Source organism: Phaethon aethereus (assembly GCF_964289735.1).
Source record: "Phaethon aethereus genome assembly, chromosome: 18".
Lineage (NCBI taxonomy): Eukaryota > Metazoa > Chordata > Aves > Phaethontiformes > Phaethontidae > Phaethon > Phaethon aethereus.
The window spans coordinates 6,811,175-6,828,706 of record NC_138594.1 but is presented as its reverse complement, the minus strand read 5'-3'; the positions used below and the strand labels follow the sequence as shown (position 1 = coordinate 6,828,706).

Sequence of the window (17,532 nt, the reverse complement as noted above, 5' to 3'; positions counted from 1 at the left end):
TCTCACTGTCTCAGCTCTAGCAGCTTCGTTCTTCCTAATGAGTCCCAGCAGTCGTGAATGGCTAATCATACTCCCTGTCCTATTCAGTAGTTTTCTCCCTTGTGCCAGAGTAATGCTGGCCTTCAAGTTCATGACTTAGGAAGGGAAGACGCTGAGCTCACTTTGCTGGCAATGACAGCTGAATGAACTTCCAGTGTATAGTGTGTGCTGTCACTGTCATTTACCCCTTAGAAGGACTGTTGTGTGGGATGCTGATGATACTGAATGGGAAATGGATTGCAGTTGCTGTCAGGCATGAACATAGGTATGTGTGTGTGTGGCCATCTGCAAGCTCTTGCTCTGTGTCCAGAGCGTAGGTTTTGCACAAATCAAGAAAAAACTCTTGTTCTCTCTTTCCTAGCAAGGACTATCTGACTGTAGGAGCAAGGTGGGAAGGATTAGGTGTTTATACAATAAAATTAACCAGAGCTCTGCACAAGCACTCCTTTGTGTCCCTGAAACAGGCTCCTTCTTTCACACACAGCTCCTATTCGTCTTGGAGGTTTGTTATGCTGATAAACTTGGCGTGTGATGACTATTTATAGCAGAAAGCAGAGAGCTGCTATGTTTTCGAAAATCCTCTGGTGTTCCTGAAGGTCCCTGCCTGGTTTGTGCGAGTGGATATTCTTGTCTCTTGATTTCACCAGCTAGTGTGAGCATTTGCAATCAGCAATAATGCCTGCAAGAAGCCTTTGGGCTCATTTTTCTTGGCTGTGATGTTTTTTTCATTAGAACTACTTTGAAGCTGTTGGAGGCAAAGTCACAGAGCAGCTGGAGGAGGGACCCTAGACAGTGAAGTCTACGTGCATGCAATGTTAATGCATCAGCACTAATGAGAAGGAGCAGAAAGTGTGGATGGGGAGGCAGCCCTGCATCGTTTAACTTGTGTCCTGTGCCGGGGACGTGCATCGGACAAGTGACATCATGCACCTTTGGGAAACACTTTTTAACACCCCTGGCTACAAGAAGGAATGAAAGATTTTAAGTCTGTCTTAAAGGGTAAAGTAGTAGGGGGAAAAATAGCAGGACAAACGATGGTGTCCATTCATTTTCATTTCTCCCCTGATCACAACATGAGTTAGTTTTTTAGACTTTGTTGTGTTGAACTTTTGACCCATCCTGATTTAACACGTTTTCAGGACCCTTTGTGAAACAGGCTGCTATCTAATGCGTCACACTGTTAAATGATCTTCTGCTGCTTGAATGGAAGTTATTCAAGAATAGATCTTACCCCTTAGATCCACTGCTGGCACTTTTGAATGCACTTTCCAGTGTAGGCAGAGACTGATCCCCATAGGCTCATCACTGGTGCATGTAGTTGCATAAGAAGAGGCACGCAGGAATATCTTTTCTTCTGTTCTGTTGGATACAGAAAAAAGGTATTATCGCACTTTCAGTAGGAGCGGGATTGTTACACAGTGTAAGGGGAGAATAGGAGCTGACTACGTGGCTCACATTTTATCACAGCCTTGTTTGAACTCACTGTTAGACAAATAGCAGATGAATACAAATCATCCAGTCTTGAATAATTCCTTGATGGAGACTGCAGACTTTAAACAGAGGAAAGGGGATATCTGGGGTGCATCAAGGCAGTTTGCGGGAACACTCTCTTTTAACAAATAAGGGAGCAGTTGGTATGATATCCCTTTCCTGGGAGCCTCTATGTGTGATGCTGACTCGTTGTTCTACTCTTCAGGCACTGAGCAGATGTTTTCTCATGGGACAGCTGACATCATCCTCGAGGCCTGCACAGACTTTTGGGATGGTACTGATATCTACCCTCTCTCTGGCTCTGACAGGTGGGCAACTTTGTCGTTCGGTGCATTCAGGACCTGCAGATAAATTGCAGAGGGAACCTGGTCATTCTTTGTTAAAATTCCATTTACTGATTCTTGTTAAGTTATTTAATAGAAGTTTCAAGTAGGTTAGGAACACGAGCAGTCTCTGCTTATAATAAATTGTTATAATTATAGTAGTGTAAGAGATTAAATAAGAACAAACAATATGTTGGACTGCAAGACTAAGCTGATCAGGTCTTATGCTGGTGGCAGAGAATTTTTTTTGTTGTTCAAGACAAATGCCTTATCTTACATGAAATGCAAAGTGATCGATTCTGCCTGCTGTTGACAGCTTCAAACCAGTCCACCACAATGTATCACACCCTTTTAGTCCTGCTGAAGTATCGACAGTGTCTGTTGCACTTTCATCTGAGTTAAATTTTCTGTTCTGCTAGGAGAGCAGACCAGTAATGTTTAGTTTCATTGAATAGCAGCACATTGTTTTTCTAAGTCTGCTTATCCTCAGGTGTAAGAAACTCCCACTGGTCCTTTTTGGAATATTTATCATCTTAGAAGCCAATGAAAAATCCCATGTATAGTCTAATTTGTTACCTTTGTGAGTTCAACATAGAGAAGGAACTTTACACTGTTCCAGTGACTGAATATTGACTAAATGGAGACTTCACATACAGCTCCTGGGACTGAAACTCTGAAAGGGGATAGGAAAAAATCATGTTACTGTAACTATCCCTGCCATAGATACTGTTGTCAGAGTTGTAAGTTCCTTCCTTGGTGTTTATCTCCCTACAGATAAATTCTCTCTGATGAGTTAAGCTTTTGCTGTCGTGCAGTGAACTTCCTTGGAGTCATCTGGCAGCCATATAGAGCATATTATATTAATAAGTGTATTCAAAGAGTACTGTGTTCCTACTCATCAATCTATCTGATGAGCAAACAGAACTGTTCACCACTGCCGCTGCAGGAGTGTGTGTTTTTGTTGCCCTGTAGTGCCTGCAGCTTAGAGAATGCAGAAACAGTAAGGAAAGTTTTTTTCAGAGTCTCTTGACCACTCCTCAGGGAATACATTTTTCCAAATGCCCAACTGGTGATTTCTACATTGAACTACAGTGTTTGTTGTCAGAAATGCGGCACGTTTCTGCTAACTTTGTTTTTTGTTTCTTCCACATAGGAAGAAGGTGTTAGATTTCTACCAGCGAGCCTGCCTCTCAGGATACTGTTCTGCCTTTGCATACAAGCCAATGCATTGTGCCTTGTCCTCCCAGCTCAATGGCAAGTGCATAGAACTGGTGCAGGTTCCCGGGCAGAGTGCTATCTTCACATGCTGTGATCTCCCTGGGACAACCCCCATCAAACACAGCAGTCGGAGGAATAGCTGGAGCTCAGATGGTATGTGTCTTCTGAGCTGTCTATAATAAGGTCTGCTGCTGGGCCAGGTGCTTGCTTTCTGATCAGTCTAGAGCTGTAAGAACATTGTTATTCAGAGTAGGAGATAGAAATTGAGAACTAAGTGTTTCTGAACTAGATGCATTTCCAGAGCAAGTAATGATGTGGCAGCTGGTAGGTATGTTCCTAGTTAAGTTATTGAAGCTTGCAGAGAAATTCTTCTACTTGTGGGAAGTCTGTTTCTTAAAGCAGGCAACTGAGAGTCAAGACTTCTGGGTGTTTCGATACTTTGCTATTTGTCTAACTTTATGGAAATCACCTATGTTGGGTTTTTCAAAGGAATTCAATGTATGGTGGTATGTAGCTATTCTCCCTTGATGGATTTTGTTGCTATGCTGAAGGAACTGATTCCCACTGGTACATCTTCTCCAGAACAGCAATAGAAACTGAGAAATAAGCACGTACCATTACATAATTCCAGGACACTTTTTTGGAAAACCGGCCTTAATCTCTTTCTGCCTCAGTCTCCCATTCTGTAAAATGTGAATAATGGTGTTTCCAACAGCTGTGAGGCAGTTGTGACTGAGTGTTTTCAAAACACTTTTCAGTCCCACCAGTGACAAGCTTTGTAACTGTGAAGTGTTTTATTATTTTGTTCCTCATGCTGCATCCAGCTCCCAGTCACCACAGGCTGATCTGGTGATGGTGAAGGAACCCTGTCAAAGAGCCTTTGCAGGCTCTTTGGGAGTGTCTGCAATGTCACTGGAAGGAACATGACCTGGTTCTTTTGCATCAGCCCCTCATACTCTGATGCCCCTCTGCCTCAGCCAGATTCGCCATGTTGTTTAAGCACAGCATGATGTATTTGAAATGCACACATGAACATTATGCAGCATATATCCTTGACCTTTCTGCCCCAATTCCTTGTGACTGATCCCCGTCTCCTGCTTTGTCTTTTTCCTTTCTGTTTTACACTTGTGTTCTTGGTCATGTATGTGGGGGTGTCCTCAAACTGCTTCTGTGATTGGGTATGCTGGGACAAATGGATGTCTTCATCTTTCCTTCTGTCTGTGTGTATCTGCATGTTCCTGTGTATCTGGGTACTGTGTACCTGGGTGTTACCTTGGTGGCTTCTCCCACTGCGTGTACTTTGTCTGATGCACATGTGGCCCCTTGTGTCTCAATGTGATTGCGTGTTGTTTGCATGCCTGAAGAAGGGATTGGGGAAGTGATGGAGAAGGAGGACTGTATCCAGGCTCTGAGCGGACAGATCTTCATGGGAATGGTCTCATCTCAGTATCAGGCCCGTCTTGACATTGTCCGCCTCATTGATGGATTGGTCAATGCCTGCATTCGTTTTGTCTACTTCTCCCTGGAAGATGAGCTCAAAAGCAAGGTAAGCTGTCTTTGCTGAACCCCCTGAACTTGCATGTCCCCTGGTTGTCCGACTGGAGAGTTTAGCTCCAGTGCAATCTAAGGTTAATCTGATTCAGCTAGTTAATGGGTCCAGAAAGTACCTACACTCCAATATGGCATTGGTCTGCAATACTCTGGCCTGGATAGCTAAACTGAAATCTTTTGTCTGCTTACAGGTGTTTGCTGAGAAAATGGGTCTTGAGACTGGCTGGAATTGCCACATATCTTTAACACCTAATGGTGATGTGCCTGGCTCAGAGATCCCTCCCTCTAGCCCCAGCCATGCTGGCTCTCTGCATGATGACCTACATCAGGGTGAGAGAACTGCACCTAAGCCACTTCGAATGCCACGTATTTCCTGGATGGTTCTTTTAAACCCATTCATAGGTTCCTGTGTCCTCACCAGATACCTGATCCTTCAGAGCTTTGGATGGGCCTGAGGGGTGCGTGTGTGGGGGTGTGTGCGCGCGCGCGCGCGTGAGAGTGCCTTACATTTATAGCCTTTCTACCCAGTCAGTACCGCAGTTGTCGGAACCAAACATCCTTCTGCACACCAGCTGCCATGATTTTACAACTGCTCATTAGTGCTTTTGGTTATTGCTGGGGTCCTGGTCAAGCCACTGTGGGTCTCTTGCCTGTGCATAACTTTTTTTTTTTACTTCAGGTGGGGTTTCTTTACTCTCTTCCTTTGGAAGAAGAAAGCAAGTGGAAGAGATAAACTATCATGTCTCAGAAGAGCAGAGGCTAGGCTCACATAGATACCTCTGAGCAGATTAGTCATATAAAAATACTTCATTTTAGATGACTGAGTGGGATCTAAGTGTTGCTAACCTAGAAAATCAGGCCTCACATTTCTTGGCTTCTGGAGCGCCACATGAATATACCATGTGGGTGGCACAGGGGTGGCAGAGGCGGGTTTGTGCTTATTGTTTATGCTGCTTCTCTCTGCTCCAGTTTCTCGAGATGATGTGGAGGGGCTTCTGCTAATGGAAGAGGAAGGGCACTCAGATCTCATCAGCTTTCAGCCAACAGACAGCGATATCCCCAGCTTCCTGGAAGACTGCAACAGGGTGAGGCCTCATTTCCCTGCACACCTTGTGCTGTTGTCATAGTCAGCAGTGTCACCTCATTACTCCCAGAGGGAATTCTTCTTTGAAGCAGATTGATTGACTGATTTGCCTCTCCCTCAAGCACACAAACCCTCCCCTGCTTAGTCTGTTCTTTCTCTTTTTCAGGCCAAACTCCCACGGGGGATCCACCAGGTGAGACCTCACCTGCAGAACATAGACAATGTGCCTTTGCTGGTGCCCCTCTTCACAGACTGTACCCCAGAGAGTAAGTGGCACAGAGCCTGGGTCTGTCCTACTACTGCCCATGAATACCTTCCACATCCATTTTCTCTGGCTCATCTGGGTGTGAACATGAGTGAAGGGATACAGTCCAGAAATCCAGAAGGGCATTTTGATATTCATGACCCCCTTTTGCTAGCTGTGGGAAGCCAGGTGTTAACTGCATTTTAATACAACTGTTCCTTAGCTACAGAATTGGGCTGAGCCACTCCTTTCAATTTGCATTTGTCAGAGACACAAAAGCAAACATCCAAAATGCTACTGTCTTATATTAAATAAGAATTATCAGTGTGCTAGGAGACTTTGATCTCTGCTTGCAACCCTCACTGCCTTATATAACTCAGAAATCACTTCCCAGGAGAATTTTCCTCTGGCAGTTGCTGTTAACACCTTCTGCTGCTTTACAGAGTTTTTGATTGCAGAGATCAGAAAGGACAAAGTTTCTTTGTCTTTCTCAGAGATACTGTTTTATCTAAGAAAGGGGCTGAGTGCTCAACTGGCTAATACCTGTCCAGTTTACAGTAAAAGTCCTAAGCATCATTATGATTTGGCATTTTAGGTACCTCTGGGCACAATTTACAGACTGCCACTGAGAACCAGTTACAGCCCAGTCTGCCCAAACAGTCAGTGCCCAGTAGATTTCCTCTCTCTTTTTGACAGAAATGGCAGTTCCCTGCTTCATCTAACCCCTCACTGTGCTGCAGATCTGGGTGCACCAGTCATTTAGATAAGTTGTTTATACAGGAATCTGCAGAGGGTGGGTTTGGTTTTTTTTTTTTTTGTCTGGAGCATTATAGAAGATTCATATACACACAGAGCACTGTGCACAGAGCTACAGAAGAGAAATCAGATCAAACAGCATGTTTGATATAGAGGCCACAGGAGGGTGTTGATAAAGATTGATGAAGGCTAGAGGTAGTGCTGGGAGTGCAGGAACAGGGCCTGGCTCTGAGTATGGCTAAGTGCGGCATTGCTTTTGGAATGGTTTGTTATATTCCCTCTGTTCCTTTAGAATTTGTTCCAAGCAATACTGTGCTGCTGAGCAGAATTTAAAATTGTGTATTTATTTTACATTTGAATTCTTTAGATTTATTTAATTTCTGCTGTTTTCTAACAAGACCATTTGATGCTGAAGCCATCTCTATTATATACCCAAACTATACCTAAAGCTCTGGTCTGAAAGAGGTGTGCTAGAGGTGCAAGTCTCTGGATCACAGTTTTGCGAATCGCAGCTCAGTTCCTGCAGGAGGCAGTTATACAGGGTAGTTGGACTGCAATTAATTAGCTATCTAATTGTATACTTTGAATCTCACTATACATGACTGATGAATATCAGTTTGGGTAATTTCAAAAGATCTAACTGCTTGTTATCCAGTCTGGAAAGGGTGTGTACGTAATGAGATAACGCACTGTGTTTCTCCTTTTGTCCCTTTGCAGCCATGTGTGAGATGATCAAGATCATGCAGGAGTACGGGGAGGTAACTTGCTGCCTGGGAAGCTCTGCCAACCTGCGGAACAGCTGCCTCTTCCTACAAAGTGATATCAGGTGGGGCAGGATGCAGACTTCTCCAGCTGCCATTGCCTTGGGCTTAGCAAGTGCCCAGCCATGTGTCACAACAGACCTGTGGATTGTGCAGGGGGATGCTCACAATTGCTCTGTCCATTATTAGCTGCATTTGTCTCCTTAAGGGACATTTGGGTGGTATTGGATGGGATGGCTACCTAGATCCCTTGACACACAGAGATATCTCTCTCCATCTTTGAAAGGAGAGAGTTACTCTTGCATGCTGAACTATTGCGCACGAACTGGCATTACAAATGCTTCTCATTGGGTGAAAGAGTGGAGATGCCCCTCTGCATCAGCCGTGTTGACCTTAAGCCACAAACCCAAATATGTTCATTATCTCTCTGGGAATAACTGAGAGTCTAGGGAGATTGATCCTAAATTCATGTCGCAGCTCAGGACTTCTCTACCAGCAAGGTAGATAGAGGTGGCATGGCACAGCACAGTGTGACTTTACAAGCTGGACTGGAGCAAAACAGTTTCTCTTCTGGGATGAGGGCTTTCACTAATGCTCCTGTGTTGTCCTTGCAGTATAGCACTGGACCCTCTCTACCCATCTCGCTGCTCCTGGGAGACTTTTGGCTATGCCACCAGCACCACCATGACTCATGTCTCTGATGAGCTTACCCCACTGCAGCTCTCGGGGCAACTCAATAGCCTGCCTTGCTCCATGTCCTTCCGCCAAGAAGAGAGTACCAGCATCATCAGGCTTATAGAGCAGGTAAGCCAGGCGTATCCCCTCTCTGCCTGCAGCTCACAAAGAGCAAAGCCAGGAGCTCATGTGAGCATTCTTGTTGAGTTGCCCACAGCAAGCTGCCAGGATTAGCTTTGCTTGTGTCCCCTGTCCTTTGTTCAGGAAGCACAACAGAGATACTCTTCCTGCCTGGCCCTACCGGTCCAAGGTGCAGGGGATGGTTTAGGAGTATGCCTTGTGGCAGCAGAAGATGAATATTGTTCAACTCGATAAAGTATAAACTTGCAGAGATCCCTAGCCAGACAACAATGCAGTGCTAGGGAGAAGTGTTACCTGAGAAAAGCCTGGAGGTTTAAACAAACTTACCCCTTGGCTAAATTCTGCCTTTCCTTCACAACCTCTACATCTAGGCAGGAGACTTTCCCCTTTTGCTTACAATGTGTCCAGATCCTCTCCCCTCCCACTTCCCCTGCAGGCCACATGTTCTGCCCCTGCCTGCCCATAATTGCTCTTGGCTGATAACTGCTCCCATCACAGCAAAGGCTCTGGGGCTTGTGCTTCCTTCCAGGCCAGGCATGCAACGTATGGGATCCGCAAGTGTTTCCTCTTCCTGCTGCAGTGCCAGCTGACCTTGGTTGTCATTCAGGTGAGTCCTAGCCTGGCTGAGGACAGCATTTAGCTCAGAGGACAGGGCTGCTAGCAGGGATATGAGTGGCTGCAGTGGGGCAGCCTTAGGAGAGAGGAAGGTGGCCTTCAGTCAGGTTTACACAGCACGTTTGGGGAAGTTACAGATACAGACTATGTGATCTCAGCCTGCATTGCCCTTTCTTATTGACCCTCCTACAGAGGTTTCTTTTCAACCCCATTTTCCCTGGAGAAGTACATGCCCTGCAGCACCTACCCCAAAAGCCTGGAACTTGTGGAGGGGCTGTGCAGTGGCAGCCTAAGTTACCAGCTCATCCCAGTTTGGGGGAGGACAGTGGCATTTTGGGCAACAAGACTGTCCTAGCACCGCTCACACTCTTCATTCTGGATTGTTCCTGTCCAGTTCCTATCCTGCCTGGTGCAACTGCCCCCCATCCTCAGTACCACGGACATTGTGTGGCTCTCCTGTTTCTGCTACCCACTGCTCAGGTGAGTTTTTCAGACAGGGTAGAATTTCCTGCCTCCCGCCCACAGGATGCACAGACCAGCCCCCCAGCCTCGCTGCATCCATGTTAAAAGAAAGCTGACATCACACACAGCGTGCTAAGAAGGCTGCAAGGATTATTCCAAGCACCTACTTTGGCAAGGTGCTTGGAATCACAGATAGAAGCATTTTGCTGTGTTAGCCCTGCCTGCTGTCTGAGAGCTGCTGTTATCTTGTGGCTTGAACCTCCAGCTGAAAATCACCTTCTAATCCTGATACTATTGTATTAGTTGGAGTATGATGGAGAGCCTGGAGTGTCAGGCAGAGGCCTAGATACCGTGGGTGGGTTTTTCCCATATCATGCATTTGGAGGTCACCTCTCCCCCTGTCTGCACCTGCCATGAATGATGCCTTTTACAGCACATGCTAAGGCAGTGGACAGATAAGTGACAAAGCTCCAAGCAGTCCGAGGAGGTTATTTGGTTTCAAGTGTTAGATACAGACAAAAAAAGCCATAGTTCTGGTGCCTGAACTTGTTACTGAGACACTAACTTACCTTTTTGCAGTATCTCGCTCCTGGGCAAGCCTCCCCACAGCTCCATCATGACCATGGCAACAGGAAAAAACTTGACTTCCATTCCTAAGAAGGTAGGTGATCCATCAGATTAAAATCGTTCACACATTCTTCTCTTCTACTTTGCCTCAGTGTTGATGCATAGCTGTGGTCCTGTGCCTTCCCCACTCCCTTGGTAAATTGATCCATGCTATCCAAAAGCCTGGCATGGACAGGAAGGGAATTCCTTAGTGCCAGAATACCCACACGGCAGATCCACAGTGCAGCATCTCATCTGTACTACAGTTTGTCTTTTGCAGCCACTGATGCCCTGATAGGTCATGCCAGGGAGGTTGGGCCAGCAACATGCCCATGTCATCCTCCTGCCTCTCCCTTATTCACAGACTCAGCATTACTTCCTGTTCTGCTTCCTGCTGAAATTCAGCCTGACCATCTGCTCCTGCCTCATCTGCTTCGGGTTCACACTGCATGAGTCCTGCAAAGAGGTGAACACTACCAGCCTCAATCTCACAGCCTGCTCCTCCATCATGCTGTACAGGTGAGGAACTGAGCCTGGCACAAACACCTCTCACCCTGCAGAGCCTGTTGCTCTTGCCCTTCCCAGGTAGGACCAATTCCCTCCTAACAGGCTTTAGACTCTTGCATGATCTAGCTATAATGGCTATATAGAGGGCTGGGTGCTCTCCCTATAGCCTTGACAATTGCATCTTTGGGGCTCTTGCTCACTGTTGCCTCCTGGTATTAGGATAGCCTGACTCAAAGCTCATGCTTAGTTTTCTCAGGTATCAGAGGAGGACATGGCCCTGGTGGGAACAGGTCAGACAGCAAGTCCCACTGTTGACTTCTCTCCTGTGTCCTCTCATTTACTAGCAATGCTGATGGTGCTCCTGACTGGTTTGGGACATTTTCCAATGCTCTTCTAGTAGCCCAGAAGCTCACAGCTGGCCTAATTGTTTTACACACAGGTAAGTCCCTGTTCCCAGACCCTACTTCCCCACTCTGAGGGAAAACTTGTATCCTTTGCTCCTTTCTTGGTCCCCTATGCCAGAGGGCAAACTCCCTAGTAGAAGCAGACAGTACAGCAGTCTTTCAGCATAGGCATAAAGCCCCTTGCCTTACTACACATTGCCCTAACGGATTAAAGACAGCACCCTCAGAGCTGATTCTGCCTCCTGCCAGCCTGGTAAAGTGCTGATTCCTTTTCAGTCTCACCAGAAGAGCAACATCCCTCTTTACCTTCTTGCAAATCAGCTAGCAGCATCCTGTAACTCTCAAAAAATATTCCCTGCCTCAAAGTCCTTATATACTTGCTGCTATTTTGTGAAGCACCCCATTTCCTTCCCCCAAAGAGCACTGGTGCAGCTGTGACCACTCTGGAGCTGGAAGACTTTTTAAACTCTCTGGAAGGGTGGGGAAGCCAGGCCCTAGCTGACCCTCATCACCTGCGCACAGTTGCCTAGCAGAGTAGGTTCAGCTGTTCTCTGATGACCTTAAAGAGTCTCTCCTCCCTTTCCACCATGTCACTTAGCACTGGGCCTTGGTGCTAGGTAGAGCATTGCATGTTGAGATGTGCAGGGTGCCCAGGCCAACCTGGACGTTTCCTGATTTGAGAGGCAGCCCTGCTTTGGAAAGAAGGTAGTGTGCATTACTGTTTTATGTCCTTCAGACCACTGAGGCTAGGCAGGGATGCTCTGCCTGGCAGGTGGGAAATGCTGTTTTGAAGAGCCCAAGCAAAAACTGAGCAAATGCTGTCCTGTGCAGACAGCTCTGGGTCTCTGGCTAAATACCTCTCTGGGCTGGAGGTTTTCAGCGGTGCAGGCCTGCAGTGACCCAGAGATAAGGGCGCCTGCTCTGCGCCCTAGTTCTGGTCCTTTGCCTGATGTGCTTTAGCATGCCCGGCTATGAACCAACCTTGGCATCCCTGCAGTGAGTAATCCTGTGCAGTACTATGACTGCACTCCCCCCAACCCTGCATATCTGGGGGCTTGGAATTGCTGCGGGGAGTCTGGTCTGAAAGGACCTTGAATGAAAGGTTGGTTTCAGGGACATAAACCCCATATCCCTTTGGAGTAATAGCTGTTGGTGTATATTGTACAGTGTTGTATCCGTGTGTGATGCTAAATAACCTGCTCTTTCATCTGTCCCCATAGTGTTCATATCCATCACCCATGTCCATCGCACCAAGCCACTGTGGAAGAAGAGCCCCCTCTCCAACCGGTGGTGGACGCTCACTGTGGCTGTTGTGTAAGTATCCTCAGGCCCTGATGAGGCACTCCAGCGTGCTGGAGGAACGAGGGCTCTAGACCCGCTCCAGCACCAGTTTGCTGGTGCTAAGGAAAATGGTAGTACACTGCAATTGTTCTCCACTGTTGAATTGGTGAAGGGTCTCTGTTGTGAGCTCAGGAGTGTTACGTTTAGGCCTGAACCCTGATCTGCAGATCCTGGGAAGTTTGTGAGCTCTCCTGAGATTTGCTGTGTCTGTTTATGATCTTAGATTGCTGGGGCAAGTGGCGCAGACTGTGCTGGACCTGAAACTCTGGGAAAACCTCAATGCTTCATTGACCTTTAACCACGTTTCCATCTCCCCGGTCTCATGGCTCCTGGGTTTTCTTTCCTTGGTCCTTGTGGTTATCATCAATGAGATTGTCAAGCTGCATGAAATCAGGTATGGGGGTAGTAGGGAAGATGGGGAGAAAGAGCTGGAGCCTCACTCCAGCCTGGCCTTGAGCTGCAGAAAAATGATGCACAGGGAACAGGGTGGGGAATAAATAGGAAAAGATGACTGCATTGTGTAAATCACCTGGCTATTGTGTGCAAGCTCATGTTCCCACCTCTCAGGGAGGAAGTGCAGGGGAGGAAAGAGGGTCAGGGAAGGGCAGTAGCAGTGATTGGGAGCAGGAAGGGAGACCAAAATTTCCTTATCTCAAACCAATGAGAGGGAGACAGTCAAGGTCTATGAAATACTAGTGTGGAATTGGAGAGGGCTGTTCTCTCCATCTTGTCCCATGAGGACAGAGAGGCATTGAATCACAGCAGAGGAAATACGTCTTCACACAGTGCCTGGACTGTGGGACTCATTTTCACGGGAAGTGGCTGAAGCCAAGAATTAGTAGCAGGCAAAGTGACTGGCTGTTCTTCCTAGCACAGGGAGCAGCTGGAGCTGGGAGTTAACGCTAATGAGCATCGATTCAGGAAAGGGGTTGGTGAGGAAAAGCAGCAGGGTTTACAGGGAACCCTGATGGGGACAGAGCCACTGTCTCTGTTCCTGGGAAGGATTTTTGGACCTTTCTCTGCTGTGTCTGGTGGCCCTGGAGATGGGACTTTGCTGGATGGGGTAGGACTGGGGCCATAGATTGCTCTCTGGATTCGATTCCCCTCCCAGGGTACCAGAGAGCCCAGGCCAGGGGCTTCCCTGCTTCTTGGGGCTGTGCAGCTCAGGAATTGCAGTGGGGCAGCTTTGCTTGCCTTTCACCCCTCCACATGCTGACTCTTTTCTTTCTTCTGACTTCTCCAGGGTCCGGGTCCGTTACCAAAAGAGACAGAAGTTGCAGTTTGAAACGAAGCTGGGGATGAATTCACCATTTTAAACACTCCCAGCTCAAGTTCCCCAGAGCCACGACCAGACAGTCGCATCCTGCACTGGGAGGGTGGCTGCACCAAAGGCTCAGGGAGTTTTCCCTCACACATGCAAACCAGACAGCCTCCTTGCAAAATTACATCAGCACCTTCCAGGGGCCCCAGGCAGGGCACTGCTATCAGGATTGCCCAGCAGGTATGCAGCCTTTCCCCAGCCTGCTAGGGTACTGTCAAGGGAGCCTGCAAGTTCTGGGAGCTGTTCAGGCTGCTCTTCCTTTATTTATTTATTACTAGAGGGTTTTGTTGGTATCATGATGATGCTGAAACGAAGTGACTCCTTCCCTCTGTGTGAGCAGATGGGTTTCCTAGACCTGTCAGGAGAGTCTGGGGCCAGCAGGTGAGACACAGGGCTGCTGAAGCAAGAGATCTCTATTGAAACCCATTTTGTTTTTCCATCTTTGTGTGCTCTCCTGGATGATGTGGGTGTGCCTGGCTTTGTGTACACTCACCCACCTCACTGTTCCGGAGTCCTGGGACAAAGGAGCTATCTCTCTTGCAGCTCCAGGAGTGCTGGGTGAGGACTGGAGCTGTCATTCCCAAGGGAACCCTGGGAAGGGTCTCTGGCAAGGTGCTGGGAAAGCCCCCGCGAAGGCCGGGCTGTGCCAGGCCTGCCCTCTAGTGTTGTTGCTGTAGCCATGTGCTGGCTGTTGAGTGCTTAAAGAGGGATGAGACTGGGCTTTAAGAAAAGCTGTCTGCATTTGGCCCTAGGGATCTGGTGCAGAGGGAGTCAGGAGGGCAGCTCTGCCTGCCTGCAGTGAATCAGCATGGCTCTGCCTTCTCCACCCCTGTTGAACTAGCTTTTGTCTGCTTTAACAACCCCCAGAGAGTTGTAGAACTGTCCTCATTTTTGTGATTTGAATTGCCATTCTGCTTCAGTAACATGCCTGCTTGAGAGCGCCATAGCTAGAGATAAAACCTGAGACCTGCCTATCCTGCTGTGGAGGGAGGGGAATGTCTTTCCAGGCAGGATATCTGTATCTTGTAGTTGTGACTAACATGGAGCTGGTGGACGGCTCCTTTTCCAGGCCTGGGATTGTGCTGCATCCAGTACTTGTTCTTGAAGGCACAGGGAAACACCCCTCATCATGTTTTTCTCTGATAGTGTTTGCAAGTATCTCCCTGCCATGCTGCTGCCCTCACATCTGTTCCCTGTTTTTCTGGAGGTCTCTTCATTCGACTGGGGCACACATTCCCCTGAGGGCTGCTGCAAACTGTGATTTGCCCCAATGTGGAACACATGCTCTTGAGCTCTGAACAGACCCCAGCTGTACTGGGAGCACTGGTGCCATTGTGGGCTGACAGTCAAAAGCCACACAGGAGCACACAGGCTCGGCTACCGGAATATTTGCAGCTCATGGAGATGTTGACTGCCTTCCTAGTTCTAAAAACTGGCTAAACCAGGCAAATGCTGGCACTGTTTTTCTTCCAAGATGAACACTACAATATACAGCTGTTGTTTCCCTTTGGTACCAGAGACTTAACAAATGGCTGCTGGTCCTTCCCTGGCAGGCAGGGAGCTGATTGGGAACCCACAGCCCTGCCCTGCTGCTCCACCTTGTCTTCCTTACATTTCTGCATAACCAGAGAGAATGCAGACTACTGCATGTCTCTAAGCAATACCCTTCTCCGTGCTGTGGGTCTGGTAGGAGAGCAACGTGGGGGTACAGCCAGCCCCTGAGCTCTGGGGACAGACAGAGGGTGCTGGAGGGGAGCAGCGGGGGTTGTTCAGAAGCCTGGACCCTCTTCCCACAGCTGGAGAGCTGATGCTTGGATTCCATGCTGCTGGCAGGGTTGCATGGGATAGGGAGCCAGTAGCTCACTGAGGAAAGGCAGAGCTGCTTTCCTGCAACGCAGCAGTACCAGGCCCCTCCTGCTTGCAGAGTGAGTCTGCTCGCCTTTGCCAGCTAGGCTGAACTCTGCCTTCATTCCTCTCAGGCCTGCAGAGCTGCCTGGCTCAGGAAGATCAAGCTGCATCTTTCTCAGTCTCACTTAATTCACTAAATGCCAACTCCAGATCTGTTATCCCTGGCACCTGAGAAATGAGCCTTTCTTTCTGATGCCAGGGTCAGCTAGCAGGTGGGATACGATGTCCTCTGTGGCCGAGCTGGGCTGGAGTCAGAGGCTGCACCAGGCTGCTCACTGCTATTCCTGCAGAGCAGCCTCCTCCCCTCCAGCCTTTGGCTCTTGCCCTGTGCCAGTAACGGTTGTAGGTGATAAAAGGCAGCAGATACCGGGGCTGGCCACACCTTCCTCTAGAGGAGGCACCTCCAAGGTTTCCTTCTCTGGGTAATCACAAATGTTTATTTTCCTGCACCTTCCTTCCCCTGCCAGACTTGGAGGGAGCAGAGATGTATGAATGGAGCCTTTTGGATGGTCTCGCCAATGCCACCCTTCCCTCAGCCATTGAGGTATCCGAGGGTCAGGGTGCATGGCTTCAGAAAGAAATTTCCTACATCAAGATGTTTTTAAATGGTGTATATTTTATATTAAATTTTTTTGGATGTATGTAAAAATATTTGATTTGTATTAAAACTTGTAAATTGTATAAAAAAAAAAAGAAGAAACAAACCCAGACCCACATGTATCCAGTGTATGAACGGCAATAAATGATTGTCTTGGATAACACACCCAGTGAGAGTGGGACGGAGTTTGCACCCCACAAAGCGAGGAGATGAAAATGTGTATGGCTGCTCGGGTCTCAGGGTCCTGGCTCACCTGTTTTAGGGACACAGCCTGCGAGCTCCTGCGACTCCAAGCCTGGCACTTTTTCCCACTTTCTGCTCAGCTTTGGGCAAGTCCGTCCAGCTCTGTATGCCTCTTCCTACAGAATAACAATCCTCTTACCTTGTGGTCTCCTAGATCCCGGGCACTGCTTCGGTCATGGCTTGTGGCATGGTTTGAAGCCCTTTGGATGAAAGGTCAGGGGCGAGCTGGAACAGGCACTGTGAGCACTGGAGAAAAGCAGCGTGGCAAGACGAGGAAGCCTGGGCATCTTGTTCTGAGCAAAGCAGGACCTAATGTCACTGTGGCCACGCTCTGATCACGAAGGAGGATGGAGGAGTGCTTTTGCCCAGCAGGCAGGGATATAGCTGAGGCTTCAGACGTGCTCAAAGCTGGGCAGTGGGGCCCTGGAAGGTAGTGCTGGTCCCCAGCATTCTCGCCACATCTTACTGCCATGGTGGTAAGACAAACTGAGCACTAACCTCGCTGGAGGCAACAGTGGGACTCTCACCAGGGGAGATTATCTGAGGAAACCCAGTTCTTAAGCACTTGAGGGGCAGGATAAAGCTGATCCTCAGTCAACTTCAAACACAGTAGGAGACAAGCTTGTGCAATTTGACATGAAGGACACAACTAGGCAAAACTATCAAAAGGGTAAAATATGCCCCACTGTTTAATAGAATTTAGTCTTAATGGATGTTAGTGGAAAACAAAACACATGATTAACACAAACAGAGCAGATGGTTTAAAATCTGTTGTCAGTTTGGTGATTACATGGGCTATTTTTTCCCCTCGCTGTCTTGCTGCACGGAGCAGGTGCAGCTGGGGTCAGTTAGTCCCAGTTGCAGCGTACATAACTTACACACCATACAGTAGCTTCAAAATAGAGATCTAGAGCTTAAAAAATAGGCATTCTTCTGCAAAATCAAATGTTTAATTCCCTTATTGATAATGAGAGCAGCGTGGTGCTGCCCTCAGGTGGCTCAGACAGCGACAGCTCCACCCCAGTGTCCTTTTATCCCTGACCCTAGAGTACAAGATTTGCAGTTCTGGTTAGTAAATATATATAATAAATCACATTTAAAATATATACATTGGCCTTTAAAAAAAAAACATTTACAGTTTATCAACATTGGAAAAAAATAACTGGGCTTGTCCCAGATTGACTTGTGAGAGTAAAAATCAGTTTTAAAAGGTTTCTGCAAACCTTTTGATAAAGTGCCACTGG

At 47.7% G+C, this 17,532-nt stretch overlaps 1 protein-coding gene across 2 annotated transcripts in view; it reads left to right on the top strand.

Moving 5' to 3' along the window:
- The window catches only part of TMEM94 (transmembrane protein 94), a gene marked incomplete at both ends in the record, with an annotated part of 36,398 nt that extends 22,864 nt beyond the window's left edge, over positions 1 to 13,534 (top strand). Inside the window, 16 exons of one of the 2 annotated variants that reach the window (XM_082008138.1) lie at positions 1,736 to 1,838; positions 3,007 to 3,224; positions 4,439 to 4,617; positions 4,814 to 4,952; positions 5,592 to 5,707; positions 5,873 to 5,972; positions 7,424 to 7,532; positions 8,082 to 8,271; positions 8,813 to 8,890; positions 9,293 to 9,378; positions 9,940 to 10,021; positions 10,331 to 10,485; positions 10,818 to 10,912; positions 12,098 to 12,191; positions 12,442 to 12,612; positions 13,462 to 13,534. In XM_082008138.1, coding sequence (XP_081864264.1) covers positions 1,736 to 1,838; positions 3,007 to 3,224; positions 4,439 to 4,617; positions 4,814 to 4,952; positions 5,592 to 5,707; positions 5,873 to 5,972; positions 7,424 to 7,532; positions 8,082 to 8,271; positions 8,813 to 8,890; positions 9,293 to 9,378; positions 9,940 to 10,021; positions 10,331 to 10,485; positions 10,818 to 10,912; positions 12,098 to 12,191; positions 12,442 to 12,612; positions 13,462 to 13,534 — 1,988 coding nt within the window. Of the gene's footprint in view, positions 1 to 1,735; positions 1,839 to 3,006; positions 3,225 to 4,435; positions 4,618 to 4,813; positions 4,953 to 5,591; positions 5,708 to 5,872; positions 5,973 to 7,423; positions 7,533 to 8,081; positions 8,272 to 8,812; positions 8,891 to 9,292; positions 9,379 to 9,939; positions 10,022 to 10,330; positions 10,486 to 10,817; positions 10,913 to 12,097; positions 12,192 to 12,441; positions 12,613 to 13,461 lie in introns of both variants that reach the window. The other variant, XM_082008137.1, reaches the window with a different exon arrangement.
- Between the last annotated feature and the right edge of the window lie 3,998 nt (positions 13,535 to 17,532).